This window comes from Halichoeres trimaculatus, unplaced genomic scaffold, assembly GCF_033239565.1.
Source record: "Halichoeres trimaculatus isolate MK-OKI-2021-1 unplaced genomic scaffold, fHalTri1.1 fHalTri1_scaffold_8, whole genome shotgun sequence".
Classification (NCBI taxonomy): Eukaryota; Metazoa; Chordata; class Actinopteri; order Labriformes; family Labridae; genus Halichoeres; species Halichoeres trimaculatus.
In genome coordinates, this window is record NW_027437186.1 from 19,806,959 (window position 1) to 19,821,799 (window position 14,841).

A 14,841-nucleotide genomic window follows, 5' to 3' on the forward strand; every position below is an offset into this window, starting at 1 on the left:
ATTGGAGAAGAATGGGAGAAGATGAGCCCTCAACAGTGTGAAAGGCGGATTGGGAACATGCCAGTCAGTATTAGAGCTCTACTGCTGCTAATGGCAGGACTGCTAAATATGAATTTAATGATATGATGGTTTATCTATTTTTTTTTCAGTTCTGAACATATTCTCTGTTATTTGTTGACTTTGATACCAACAATGTTCAGAAATGGAATGGACGTACATGTCAAATTTGAGATTGCGTAAAATTTTAAGGGTGTCCCAAAACTTTTTTCCACCACTATATGTTTATGTCATTAGAAGAGCACTTTTAATACTTCGATCAACTAATGTTTATCATAAGGTTCTTAATATGAGGGACCAGCTTACCTTTATTATCCCCTCTCCTAACTGATTAATTTAAAACACGACCTTAATGAACTGAGACAAAAGTCACTTGTGCGCCATCAGGAGTGCAGAAGAAAAACACGAGCAGATCAGACGGCAGTGAGGGATCCAAAAATGGCAGCATGAATCTAAACAGAATCTGTTCCAGCAGATGTTACAATAAGCAGCATACAAGATGATGTTAGCTACACCACAGGGGCCACTTGTTCCAATATCTTCTGGGGACACACATTTAAAGTGAGGCCACACTTTATCTCTGCTTCCTGTGAAACCTGAATAAAATAAAGAACCAGAAATCAGGGAACGAAAGCCCGCTGCAAATAAATTATTTTCCTAAATTCCCCCAAACTCAAGTCTGAGAACTTGTGGAACGAAGCTACTTGTTATCGACGGTTCCAGTCAACTAGCAACCCTGAAAGAGTTGGCGACATCATCAAAAGTCGCCCATGTGATAGGATTCCACAGTGCACCTAATCAATCAGGGTCTGTGGCGTGCCGCCCCGATGTGTTACAAAGCCCAAATAGATTTACAAATGGGAAGTGTGTGTGTGTGTGTGTGTGTGTCGGGGGTGTGGAGCGGGATAAGCTCCTGCATAGGATTACATATTGATTTTAAACATATAAAAAAGCTTATCATATCAAACCGTAACAGGAAAAACTCTGGGACCCGGCTATGCATAAATCCCTTTTAGATGGCGAGAGGGCGTCCACTTTAAAAACACGCACACACACATATACACAAACACACACACTCAGGCTGCTCTAAAGGGAGCCAAGACACAGTTTTGTGTGTGTGCATACATAGGTGTGAATCGGTAAGCAGATAAAGAGGGCATAGTGGATCAATTTTGTGGCAGAGAGATGAGAGTGTGGCATACAGATGGCATTTTCCAAACCTGGCATCACACCAAGAAGGTGGAGGAGGTGGTTCGCACTGAGCATGCTCAGAACGACATCAATGCTGATATGATGGTCTCCACCCAGCACTTATTCAACTGTTTTCTCCTGATGCAGCTGCACATTTCATTGATCTCTGGAAACTTAAAACATGGGTACAGAGACAATCTGATCATGGATGATGTAGAAATCTTTCAGAGTAACTTTTACTTTGTATCTTCACTGTTGCCTGTTACTTGATTTCAATACTTTTGTATTGTTTTAAAGACAGATTTTGATTTCTCATGCTGATTTTTTGAGTGCTATCCAGGCCTGTGTATCCCTTTCATTAAGTAAATCTTTAATCCATTAATTTTTCAGATTATGTTGATATCAAAACTGCAGCTGTGATAATGCAGATTAAACTTCCCCTCCTCTTTTTTGAACCTCCCCTTGTGAAGTGCTTTTGTAATCTGTGACTCCTCCTTGTGCTTGAAACAGCTGTGAACTCATCTTTGACCCAAAATACAAAATAAAAAGTTTAGATCTCAGCTCCAGAGCTGATTTTTGGTGACTCATCTTTCTGTGACTCCTCTTTCCACCTCAAAGGATCGCTGTCTGTCCTCCTCTTGTGTGTGTGTGTGTGTGTCTGTTGTGCAGCTCAGAGCTTCGTCAGCAACAAGAAGGTTAAATTTAATGTCATCAGACATATTTCTTCCTCTATCTGTTTTGCTCTACAGCATCAACCACAGCTAGCTAATATGTGTTAAAGGATGATGTTCTTTGTTTACGAAGTCATCCATGTCTGCTGCAACTCGACGGCTTATTACCTTCGCCAAGGAGGTTATGTTTTTGGCAGAGTTTGTCTGTTTGTCTGTGAACAACATAACTCAAAAAGTAACAAACGGATCTTGATGAAATTTTCAGGAAATGTTCAAAATGGGATAAGGAAGAAGTGATTAAATTTTGGATCCAGGATTTTTTTTATCGGATTCTTCATCATTGAGAGATAGGGACGTTTTCACCATATGTGTAAATAACTTCACAATAAATGGTCAGATTGCTTTGCAAAACAATACAAGACAAGGTCACCATAGTTTCTGACAGATGTAAAAGTACGATCCAGATCCTGGCAATATTCTGGATACTAAGATCTTGAATATAAAATATGTGCTGGGTCATCATAATTTTCAACGCTGTCAGGAAACAAATTATCGTACAAACCTGCAACTAACACCAAATTGTAGCAGACAGTCTGCTGAAAGGGAGTATAACATTAAAGTAGGACTAAAGTGTTGGGTGAGAATCACAATATGCTTGGTGGCGGTCTGCGCTATGAGCATACGAGCACTATGCCTGCTCAGATTGAGGGAATCTGCAGTGTTTCACTTTAAGGATCTGCAAAGAGGAAGAGATGGAGAGATCATTGCAGGTATGTATTTTCTGCACCATCTGTGTGTGTGTGTGTGTGTGTGTGTGTGTGTGTGTGTGTGTGTGTGTGTGTGTGTTGTAATGTTGTGTGTTTTTTTCCTCTCTGCTCGGACTCAAAGTGCATCTCTCTCTCTCTCTGTCATCGACTGGCCAACCAAATCAGCAATTACCCGCACGCCCGACCATCGCTCAATGGACCTGCCCAAGCACCAAATAAGAGCTGGGAGATGAGTGCCAGACTCACTCTCTCTCTCACACACACACACACACACACACACACACACACACACACACACACACCCTTAGAGACACACAAATATAAAGACACAAATAGACTGGCACACAGGTGGCCACACAAACACACCTGTGAGATGTAAACATGCAGGTGTAGTCCAACAAACCATCAGATGCTTCTGCTCTCTGTCTCTTACCCCCCGCCCCAACACACACACACACACACACACACACACACACACACACACACACACGCACACACACACACGCACGCACACACACACACACACACACATGCGTGCACACAAACTCAGCTCTCTTCCCAGCAGCTCAGAACTATCTGTGGCGGCTACAGAAAGGTAGAGCCTGTGAATGTTAAGTGCCTCCCTTAGGGAGGAAAATAAGGCCAGCTGATAAGTTAGTCAGCTGCAAATCCAACAAGTCCACATGAAGGCAGAGGGGAGCGCAGTGACACGACACACACCACCTCTCCACCTCACCTCACACACTATCTCTGCTCTCTCACCTCAAGACACACACACACACACGCAAACACACACACGCAAACAGACCAGCAGGCAGACACCTGATACACATTTGATGTATAAAGAAATATGTGCAAACAGAAACCCAACAACACACACACTCTGTAACACAGCAGCATGTAAAAAGGCAACAGAAAGTGATGAAATAACAAACAAAACCAAGGCCACAGAGTGAAGAAAACAGAGGCTGATGTATGAAACAGAACAACTCTTGAGGCTCAATAAATATAAAGAAATAAAAGAACCTGCCGAAGAGAAAAATATCCACCCAAACGCAGGCAGCGTGGAGCTGTCTGCTCCACTACGCATGTCCCCCCCTCAACCCCCTCCTGCCATCTCACCTCCATTCTTGCTAATTACAATTGATTTATTATGGACCAGGTAGCTTATCAGGTGGCTGGTGAAATTACAATGGCTGTCCGAAGGCTGTCAGGAGAAAGAGAGGGGTAAGGGGAGGTAGGGGTGGTCAATGTCGAATGGCAAAATCAATTAGCATTGATTGGCAAAAGGTTCATTTTGCCAAAAAGGACGCAGTCGAAGGGGATTAAACTTCTACGGCCCCCTGACAACTTTGATACGACACAATGGCTGCTTCTCTGGCTGCAGTATAGTTAACAAGCTTTCAATAATATAACTATTTTTTTAACCTCACAAACCGTCTCTTAGTGTGGCTGCTGTTAGATTTAAAATCAGGCATCAGCCAGTCAGAGTCTGGCTAGGAAACAGATAGCATTGATCAAGTATCAGGGAGTGAAATCCCTCGCACGCTCGCATCTTAATCCTCATCAAGGAGCCGACGCAGAATTCAAATCATCCTGCTTTAGGCTCTTTAAGAAGGCTGGACAAAGCGCAGGAACAGAAAAGGACTCATGGAAACAAGACATGGAGGAAGATGAAGCACTTTCAGCCTTTCTGACAGTCACTCACCTTTAATCACCAGGAAAAAGAGAATAAACAACAACTGGTGCTGTTTGTCTTTACCTGATGCCAAAGAAAAATGATTATCTGACAAACTTGTCAAATTTAAACTGTTTTCTGCATTTGGGGGGGTTTATGAGTAAGTCAGGAAATGAGAGGGCAGAATTCCTGTTTTATCATGACAATTGAAAAATGGATTGATTGTTTCGTCTCATATTTGCAGTAAAGATCAAGTCAGAAGTGACTCTCGATTGACCCGCTCGTTAAACATCAGGAATTTTAAATTTACTAGGGACTTTCTGATGTGCAGAGGAGAGGTATTTCTGCAGCTTTATACCTGAAGACAATACATTGTGCTCAACAAACCACTTGAAATGCGTGTGCACATGTGTTTCTGTGTCTCACCCTCGATGGCCAGCATGGCTCTCAGCTCTCTGTTCAGCAGTTCGAAGCGTCTCTCCAGATCGTGCTCTTTCTCCCTGTGGCAAGTTAGAAAGTGGGAGAGGGAGAGGAAAAACACACACACAACAAAGTTCATCAATATGTTAATGACTAAATCATTAAGCACTTAAAGAAACCTGCAATAAACATTGATTCAGTGACTCGCCTGAACCCTCTCCAGCTTCACATTAATCTACTGCACATAACTGATACACATACAGCTCTGACTTAGCCCTGGGTAAATGTGTGTGAGTAAAAAGAGGAGAGTAGAAAGCTGGGGAAATGGATGGTAATCTAAAAACAAAAAGACAAAATGTAGATATGTGCTTATATCCTGGCTGTTTGTGGTCTACATGTGTGCATATGTAGAGTGTGTGGGGGTGTGTGTGCCGCACAAATTGAATTCTTTCCTCTTTCAGCCATATTAAAAAATGAGCTTATTCGGTCCCTAATAGAATTTGTCCTTCACAGGCTCCTTCTTCTCTTCGCCTCCACAAAGAGGGAACAGAAAGGGCTAATAATCAGCCCTTCTGTCAATTGGCCACTTTAAAAGCCTCCTCTTTCCCACGATATAATGTGATTATGAATACTTCAATCTCCCCTTCATGAGCACACTTTGAAATCCCAACAGCCGCAAATGAAGGAAAAAAGGCAGCGTGTCTGTGTGTGTGTGTGTGTGTGTGTGTGTGTGTGTGTGTGTGTGGGTTTCCACCTGTCGCAGCTGACCACATACAAAGAGACTAGCAATGGAGTGATGATCGCCACATTTCTATTGATTTCATATCCTGCCCACATGTAAATCAATGAGCGGATAGACAGAGGGGGTGAATGGAGTGGAAGACACACTCCCACTCTGTGTGACTTCAACATGTTCGATCTGATGCTTGAAAAAAGTCTGAAAATTTCAGGTTATTCAAGCAGCTAAATGTAACAAAATATTACCAGGAGAAATAGGAGTGGGGATGACTTTTACTCAACTAACTCGTGTAGGAAACAAAACAGCAAAGATCCCTGAAATCAGGGAGTTTGATCTAAAATGAGGAGGAGCATGTGGAGGTGAGTGGTTACAGAGACGTGTTAGTGTAAAATGGTGTTAAACCTACAGCAGAGAGAGCTGGTTCTGTCTCCTGATGAGTGCATTCTTCTTGTTCACCAACATGAACCACTCTTGCATCATGGCCTCCTCTTCTTCTTTGTTGTTTCCTAAAAAACACAGAGACAGAAAATCAAGCTGAGTTAAAAATGTCAGAGCACATTTTTCTATAACTTCTGCTGCTGTTAATGTTGATCCTCAGGTGTTTCCTTGCATTCTTAAAAAGCTACTAAACAGACAGGTGCTTTGACATCAGAGTGAGTGTGAGATAACAGGTGATTTTCAACAGCTGTAAACTGTAAACTGTAGAGTTAAAGCATACAGTTTAAATAAGGTGACCACACATAAAAGAGATGATGTAGATAAGCGCCTCAGTTAAGTCCTCTGCTGCTGCTGCTGCAGAGTCCACTAGATATTTATGTGTGTGTGTAAATACACATCTTGCTTATGTTCCCTGTGTAAACATTCACATACTTCACACCATGTCTTCACAACGTCAATACAGCTTCAACCAGGGTGGGATTAACTCAGCGATTACCGGCGTGTGCCTTTACAGAGTGGAGCCTCTCTCACTGTAGGGCAATACATATCCCACCAATCACTCAGCAGGCCTTCAGAAAAAATAAATACATAAGCAAAAGCACGTCTCTGGTACTCTGTGATGCTTGGTGTAAGACCTGCTCAACACACAGAAAGCTAGCAAGACTCAGATGCATGGCTAATGTAAGCTTCACTCACGCCTGGGGCTAAAGCCCGGTGCTTTACCTTACTCACAGGGTACAACAAGACGTGAACAGCTAAATGAAAACCTCATATAGCTGATTCCATAGCAGCCTCTATCATGTATTTTTAATATTTTTCAGAGCAGACTAAAATCAACAAAGTTTTTTTTTTGTTTTGTTTTCTTTAAAAAGCTGTAATTTGGCCTTTAATCTGTGCTGACACATTCAATGTACATGTAAGAAAAAAAAAAAGCAGCAGCAGAAGAAGACTCAGTAACCAGCTAGTTTGCTAACCTTTGGAGCATGTTGAAGATAAGAGATGAAAACAAGGTACTCTACCTTATTTATTTATTTATTTATAAACAAACACATTCATGATAGGAAAGGAGCAGCGTGAAGAGAAATGTCTCTTATATTTGTCTGCCCCTTCTTTAACAACTTTTTTTTTAAAAAAACAACAGATGGTCTGACATCACATACAGTTGATTTTGAACAGCCTACATTAACCCGTCATTGATCAACAACAAAAACAAACAAAACAAAAACAAATAAATAGCCTACAATAAAATAAAGAAAAAAAAATAATTCAAATTTAAGTCTCAAAACATGCATCATATCTAATCTAATTTTCTAGTGTGTATTGACTCAAAACCCAGAAAAAGTTTCCTTTTTAAAAAAAATAAAAATAAATAAAAAATGTTTTCATTAATTTCATAGGAAAGAAAAAAATCTCTATTAAAAAAAACACATGGATGTTCATAACCAGTACAAACAAAGAGGAAACTTTAAATCCCAGGAAATTTCACATTCTGACCATTTTTTTTTGTCAAAGTCTTTTACTAATTGCAAATATGTTGTTATAATGCATATTTTTGGTAATTACAATCATTAGATACAGATCTTATATTTTAATCTATTTTACAATGTCTGACGTCCGGCATTTATTTCACCGTAGACTTAGAGAGGCTGCATATAGAACGTAGCTTCTCAGTGACTAAAACTTTGGGAGGAATGTTGGAAATTTGAATATTTAAAGCAAGTAAGACTGTGTGATGAAATTTTCACAGTTTCTGATCAAATCTGTTTCAGCATAGATGTTTTATTATCTTGTTGAGCTTAGCATTACTGAAAATTGTATATTTGTGTGATCTATACAACCAACAAAAATCCTTCTTAGTCAAGACCAAAAGTTCAGTTTGAGTTTCTTTTTGACAATTCACTTTAACCAAGTGACTTGTGCATGAAGATATAATAAAATCATTATCAGGCTGAAATAAAAACATTCTTTTACAGAGAATTCAAGTCTTCAGTGAGGGTGATAGCTCATCATTTTTTACAAGTTAAAGAAAAGGTTGGGTGTTTTCAGTAAGTGGCTGGTAAAGATGACAGAAAGAGTGACACAAAACAGTTTAGAATGAGGCACGTTTTTGTTTTGATTTTCTTTGACAGTGTTTCCCCCTCTCTTTCTCTGAAATCGTGTTGATAAAATGCTGTGGTCATTTCGCTCAGCACCATTAAATGTCTAGAAATGGGATGTGAGCTTTGTTGCACAAGAGGCCATTTAAATAGCGACAGCAGCACTAATCTGACACTCGGTGCGTCTGTGAGGAGAAGAAATGGATGAAAACAGAGGATGCCAGATGAAAGATCGTCTTAGAGCTTATGTTATTATCTCTTGCTGTTTTTTTCCTCTCTTCTCAAGAGGGAGAGTTAATAGCTGGGAGGCTACAGCCGGCATCATAACAGAATTAACACTAAGAAGACATTTCATACCACTTATTTATTAATTGGGAGTCCTCTGAATAATAATTAAAGCATTGGCAAGCCCTACATAATAGATCTGTGCCAAGTTATTATATTTTATAGTTCTTTTCATGCATAAAACGTATGTTTTGATGCTTTCTTCCATTTTTTGTCAGGCTTTCACACTTTCCTTTGACTTACATCTGTATGTTGGTCTATTTTATGCCCCTTTTTGCCATAAAGTTTGGTACTTTTTGATGTGATCTTGATCTTCAGCTTGAGACAGGAAAAATGGGGGAAATATTTTGTTTTCATCCACACACACACACACACACACACACACACACACAAACACACACACACTGGATACTGGTAGAAGAACTGACGACAAAGGCAGGCGCGTGGATGTGTGCGGGGACACCGGTGAGCGTGTGGACATTTGTGATACTCTGAGCCAGCAGATGTATGTAATTTCATTTAGGAGGGTGGAGCGAGGAGGGGGATCGAGGGAAAGGAAAAAAGAATGAGCGAATGAAAGAAAGCTTCAGGATTTAGCGGAATCGGGGGCTCGTGGATTACTGTAGTCAACTTTGAAACGGACGACACTCGGAGGAGGGATAAAGCCTGTGCTGACAGGTCATTGTGCTGCCTCGGAGTCAAATAAAACAAGCAAATAATAATGGCAAATATTAAGCTCCTGTGACATTGTGGCGAGGCGGGCTGGAAGACGAGGAGGGATTATAAAGCTATATCCCCCACCGCTACCCAGCCAGCAGCTACCAGCCAACCACCAGCCGCATTTTATGAAAGGAAGGAGGGGAGGCAGAGGGAGGGAGTGAAAGGGAAGGAGGAGAAGCAAGAGAGAAAGGCGGGGAGGTCAGAGGAAAGGTAAAGGAAGTAGGATGAAGGAGAGGAGGGGGGAAGGACAGAGAAAGGGAGAGATGGAGGGGAAAATGGTGAATGTGGAAGTCATGACTTGAGAAAGGAGAAAAGGGGTGATAAGGGTAAGCAGGTGAGCGATTTCATAGCAGTGAAAGAAAAGAGGGAAGAGAGGAATGGAGGGAGGACGGGAGGCTGGGAACATTTGACAGATGCTCAGCATCTTCTTCCTTTCACTCGACCTCTCAAGAGCTGAACTTTGACCTCCATCCTACCTGACTCTTAAAGAGACAGAGGTTTGATTCCCCATAAAATCCAGCTGCATGCACTGAGTGTAATATTTATGCTCAGCAACTTTAAAACTACAAAGTAATGGCATCCATAATACACATGTATATCAATCACTGAAAAAAATTGTATATAAAATGCCAAAACAGGATTGCAGAATAGAGTTCCCAGGACAGACATTTTAAAAGTGAACATTTGGAATTGGCAAACAATTTTAAATTAAACAAGACCCACTAGACTGGCCTTAATCTTTGTTACAGCTTTGCATGCCTGTTTTTATGTACTAGTTGGCTTAAAAGTGCATTTTCTCAGTTGCTTTTAAATGAATGTTTTATTCTATGTTAAGCTTAACCCCCAAACCTGAGAAATTTTATCTTTTCGGTTTAGATAAAAAGTGTTTTCCTTTTTTCAATATCAAATCAATTTTCTTCCTTACTTATTGATTTTCTGTTGAAGATGAGTTGAAATCAGCTCATTTATTGATGTACAAGCACTGACAGTGAGCTGTATTATTAGGCATAAAGATGCTAGTTTAAAAGCTCAGTTACACTCATACAGAAGATTTTTTGAAGAGCTGTTTTCTGCGCCTTCAATGTGTTTGAGCGTGCCCACAGAATGGCATATGTTAAGAGTGACAACAAGAAGAGAAAACACTGGTGAATGTTGTGTTGTATGGAGACAAATGGTGTAAATATCCCTGGCAGGCACCGCTGACACTGTGTCTGTGAATCCAGCCTTGGCTCTGAGAAGCTGTGGATCCATGCTGGCTCTCTAGGGGCCATCTTGGATCAAAGCATCTGGCAGTTTGGCAGGTTGCATTCTGGGTCTTGTTGCTTGCCTTACACGCCATTTCTCAGTGCTCAGCACAGAGCAGGGCAGAGCAGAAACAGGCCAAAATCTACCAAGACTGAGGCGGCAAGTTTGGCACGGGTTCAACGTTTGATCAGGACATCAAAGGATTAGTGAAATATGTCTGATGGAGATACACAGGGTCTCCCTTCCTACTGTAAACTTATCATCATTATTATCATGGCCTGTGTTACCTCAGCTATCAATGAAAAAGAAAGACAAGATACAATCAACTCACACACATATAGACACACAGCCAAGATACAAGTGATACACATATCCCGACATCCCCTCTATCTGATGATTGCCTGTCTCCCCCTGCTCTTGTTTCACTCTCACACAAACACAATCAAGGTACAATGACACAAGCTGCTATGCATGATGGGAGACTGGTTTTCTTAAGGTATAAAAAAAGACCACTGAGGAAGGGTCAGTGTGTGTTTGTATGCATCTATTTGATAGACAGAAAGGAAGAAAGAAACTGGGAGGAGGAAAGGCGGGGGGAAAGGACCTCTATAGCCAAATAAGATTAAGATAGCGATCTTGGCCACTGTTCCATTCAGCGTAGATAGGAATAATGAAACCCACCCTGAGGTAGTCAAACTGCTGCTGGTGGCCTGTGATGGTTTTTAATTAAAGGTATGATGTTACTGCGCTAGGTCTCAGTAAATGTTTGTAGTGTTTCTAGTCAGAGATTTTTTTTGTAGTCGAGTGTTTTTATCTAGGATGCACAGAGCCAGAGGTAAACTGCCTGCAGAGACAAAAAAAAAAAATCATATTTCACAACAAAACTTGCAGTACATCAATTTGTAGCGCAAACTAGGGCTGAACGATTTGAAGAAAAGATTGAATTGCGATTTTTCTGGCAGATATTGTGATTTCAATACGATTCACGATTTTCTTCAAATCAAGCTTTGGGATATTCACATGTCGGGCCGAACAATTTTAGGAAAAGATCTAATTTTTCTGGCAGATATTGCACTTCACGGTTTTTTAATCATCAATAGTGATGATAAGTAATCTGTTTTCATCAACTTCTACTCCTAAACAGAGGCTTTGTGTTGTTGACCTGCTTACCAGCACTTTTAACATATAGTTTGTCTACAAATTTGTAAAACAGAATGTGTATAATACTTGACACAACAGATCCTGAGTCAGTCAGGAGCGCTGCAAAAAATTGCTGCTTTGGAGATCTCAAAATTGCATTGTCTAAAATTGCGATTTCGATCTGAAAACGATAAATTGTTCAGCCCTAGCGCAAACACAGAATAAAACCTACAGCCATTTTCATTTTACAGCGGTTACAAATAACAAAAAAGAAGAAAATCCTGACAAAAAAAGGATGGGCTTGTTATTTCTGATAAATATCTAAAAAAGGGGCTTCTCTCATTGAACTAAATCATAATTCATTCAGTGCTACTTTGCAGGGGTTAATTCTTTGACCTTCCACTTATGAGACAACCTTTTGACCCTTAGACCACCTGGCCACATAAGGACTACGCACATCTTTTTGAGGTGATGTGAAAAATACTTGCTTTTTCAGCAGGACATACAACACTTGTCCTCTCTGGAGAAACTTCTCTGCCTTGAAGGAGAGAGCTCAGATTACAAGGGGAAAACGAATGAGACAGAAAGAGAAAAACATTAAAAAGCTGTGATCACAGCACGTTCATCTCATTTCTTATCCCACCATTTCGCTATTTAATCCAATAGCTGCTAATCCAATTTGTCTATTGGACATGTAAAAAGGCGAGCAGGAGGAGGAGAAAGAGAGAGGAGGAGTGAAAGGGAGGAGATAGAGCCGAACTTCTCTTCTGTGTCCAAGTCACTTTCTGAAATGTGGTTTATTTAGGGACGAGCCGCGTTTGTGCCTCTACAATCGTTCTCTCCATCCGACCGTCGAGCCCGTCTGATATCAGCGGGGATCGGGGAGGATGAAAGCCAAAGATGCATGAAAGGAAATGAGAAAAGACGGAATAAAAAGAACAGGATGAACATTGTTTCCTGTGATTAGGTAAGAGCTCGTTAAAAGGCTGTCACTGCAGAGATGTGAATATGCATGACAGGGGCCGGCCTAATCAGAGAGGTCTGCTGCGAGGACCGGAGAAGGAGGGGGGGGGGCTGTGCATAAGTAGCCTACGGAAGACTTGATTTAATTAACAGGAGTAGAGGAAGGAGACACAGAGGGACTGAGAGTGTGGCTTATGAACGAGACAGGTTCAGGTGCTTACACATTCAGCGTTCACCCTCCGTTTGTGACATTTGTTTAACACAGGAAGGAGACTGTGTTTTTGCAAAACTAATCTTTAGGTTACAGAACCTGCATCCTCCCTGCACTCTTAAAAGGAGAATCACATTCCTAAAAGTCAAACTGAAGCCTTTAATAAAGCAACATTTGCAGCAATTCCACAATCAGTAACATTTCAACACTTGTGACGTGTGAAAATCAACCCCCCCTCAATCTTCTCTACATCACACATGCGAGTCCTCTTGCTCTCTGCTATTCTTCCTGCTCTCCAGTGGAGTGGTGCTGAGGGCTATTTTTTCCAGGGAGGCTTGTACGAGGCCTTTTTAGCCGCCTTCAATGGCACAATAGTCCCAGCGTATAGAGCAGATTCCTGCTTTATCAAACCTGTGTATAATGTCTGCTGAATGAACCACATTAACCGATTCACACTCACCTCTTCCACTTCCTCCCTCGGATAGAAAAAGAAGAAAAGTACAAGAAGAAAAAAGTGAAATAGAGAAAGACAGAAAAAGACCTCCACTCACAATGAAGCACAATGACTGCCTTTTCCACCAGTGTCAATTGTCAACCACTGCTTGCTTTACAACTTATGAAAGAGGTGGAGGTCGAGTAGAGAGCAGAAGCAGAGGGGGTATTTGGTGGGATCAATTGGGTATATTTCATAACCCTTAGTGGAAAATATTATTATTTATTTCTAAGTATATTTACAGAAGACGTGAACTTTCAAGCAACATCCAAATCAACAAGTTTCATCTTGAAACAGAAAACTTTGCGGTGTTTGTGTCTAAACCCATGTCTGGCATTCACAGATACTTTAAATGGAGACCTCTGGGGTCTCTCTTAGTCAATTTAAGCGTCTATGGGCACAAATAGAGACTTTGTATACACAAGTCTGTTCCTGGTTGGGTCTCATGAGTCAAGAAATACCTCTGTTACTCAAGGTCATGGACCTGATCTGCACAGAAGGCAAACTTATATTCACATTTTCCCCACAATGCTGTTGTTGCTTTGCAATAATTAAAAAAAAAAAATCTTTATCTTCAAATATAATCAGTGTTGAGTGATTTTTTATTGAACAATTATAATGATTTGATATATTTTAAGAGGAGAAAGACAATGAAATACAGTTACACTGCAAAAAATGGAACTCTTATCAAGTGTTTTTGTCTCATTTTAAGTAGAAAATGTCTTTTTAGACTTAAAACTAACCAAATTCACCTGACTTGTCCAGAAAAAATGTCTTGTTTTAAGGTATTTAAAGACAAAATGAGGACCGAATTGCTCAACACAAGTAAAACAAAAGTCTACCAATGGACCAAGAGAAAAGTTTCTTGTATTAAGACTAGGGCTGGGCAACGATTAAAACTTTTAATTGTAATTAATCACATGATTTCCCTGATTAATCATAATTAATCGCATTGTGAAAGTGCCATAACATCTGTCATGCAAACACTAAATCAGTACCTGTTATACAGTAATAGTTAAATCATATATTTAGTGCAAATCAAATTTACAAAATGTAAGAACAAAATTAAAGCTTATTGCCACTGTCAGGGCATCAAAGTGATACTCTGGGATGGAACAAGTTGGGTCCTATCACAAGGTTTAGGGCAGAAATTACCCCTACAGCAGTGTTTTTGTGCAGCAGAAGCCCAGAGAGCTCGCACCAAACACCCCCTCCCTGCTCGTCAGACGGTTTCCTTTGCACTCAGATGGGGCCAATTTTTACTTGACCAAAAACACAAATAAACGGACTCCCACCGAAAAACTCTGATATTGGTCTGCATTCACGCTTTATTTAGAGAATTTTCAGCGCGTTACTTTCACACAAAAACACTGCTAAATAAGGCTCTAGTTCTCATCGTGTCACTTCGTCCTGGCAGACTACCTGCGTTTGTTTATATCTGGCACGCCGTGCGCGGACTGATACACTAAGCGGAGAGCGCCTTTAAGTTCCGTGGCGTTGCCCCTCTTCTCCATGCTTGTTTTGGTTACTAATCGTGTTTTTCCGCCAATTTCACTTCCGGTTCCACCGCGGTCAGCAACAGACATTTACAAAATAAAAGCGTGTGAGCAACATGCACTAATGTGCGATAAAATATTCAACAGCGTTAATAGATTGACGGGTTAACGCGAAAATAACGCGTTAACTTGCCCAGCATTAATTAAGACATAATTCAAGTTTCAAGCTAA

General features: G+C 40.7%; 1 protein-coding gene across 4 annotated transcripts in view; it reads right to left on the reverse strand.

Moving 5' to 3' along the window:
- Nucleotides 1-14,841, reverse strand: part of ehbp1 (EH domain binding protein 1) — a 233,566-nt gene that overhangs the window by 5,677 nt on the left and 213,048 nt on the right. For all 4 annotated transcript variants that reach the window (XM_074675143.1, XM_074675141.1, XM_074675142.1 and 1 more), the window contains 2 exons: nucleotides 5,930-6,029; nucleotides 4,791-4,864 (listed from right to left, as the gene is read on the reverse strand). In XM_074675143.1, the coding sequence (XP_074531244.1) occupies nucleotides 4,791-4,864; nucleotides 5,930-6,029 (174 nt within the window). The remainder of the gene's footprint in view (nucleotides 1-4,790; nucleotides 4,865-5,929; nucleotides 6,030-14,841) is intronic.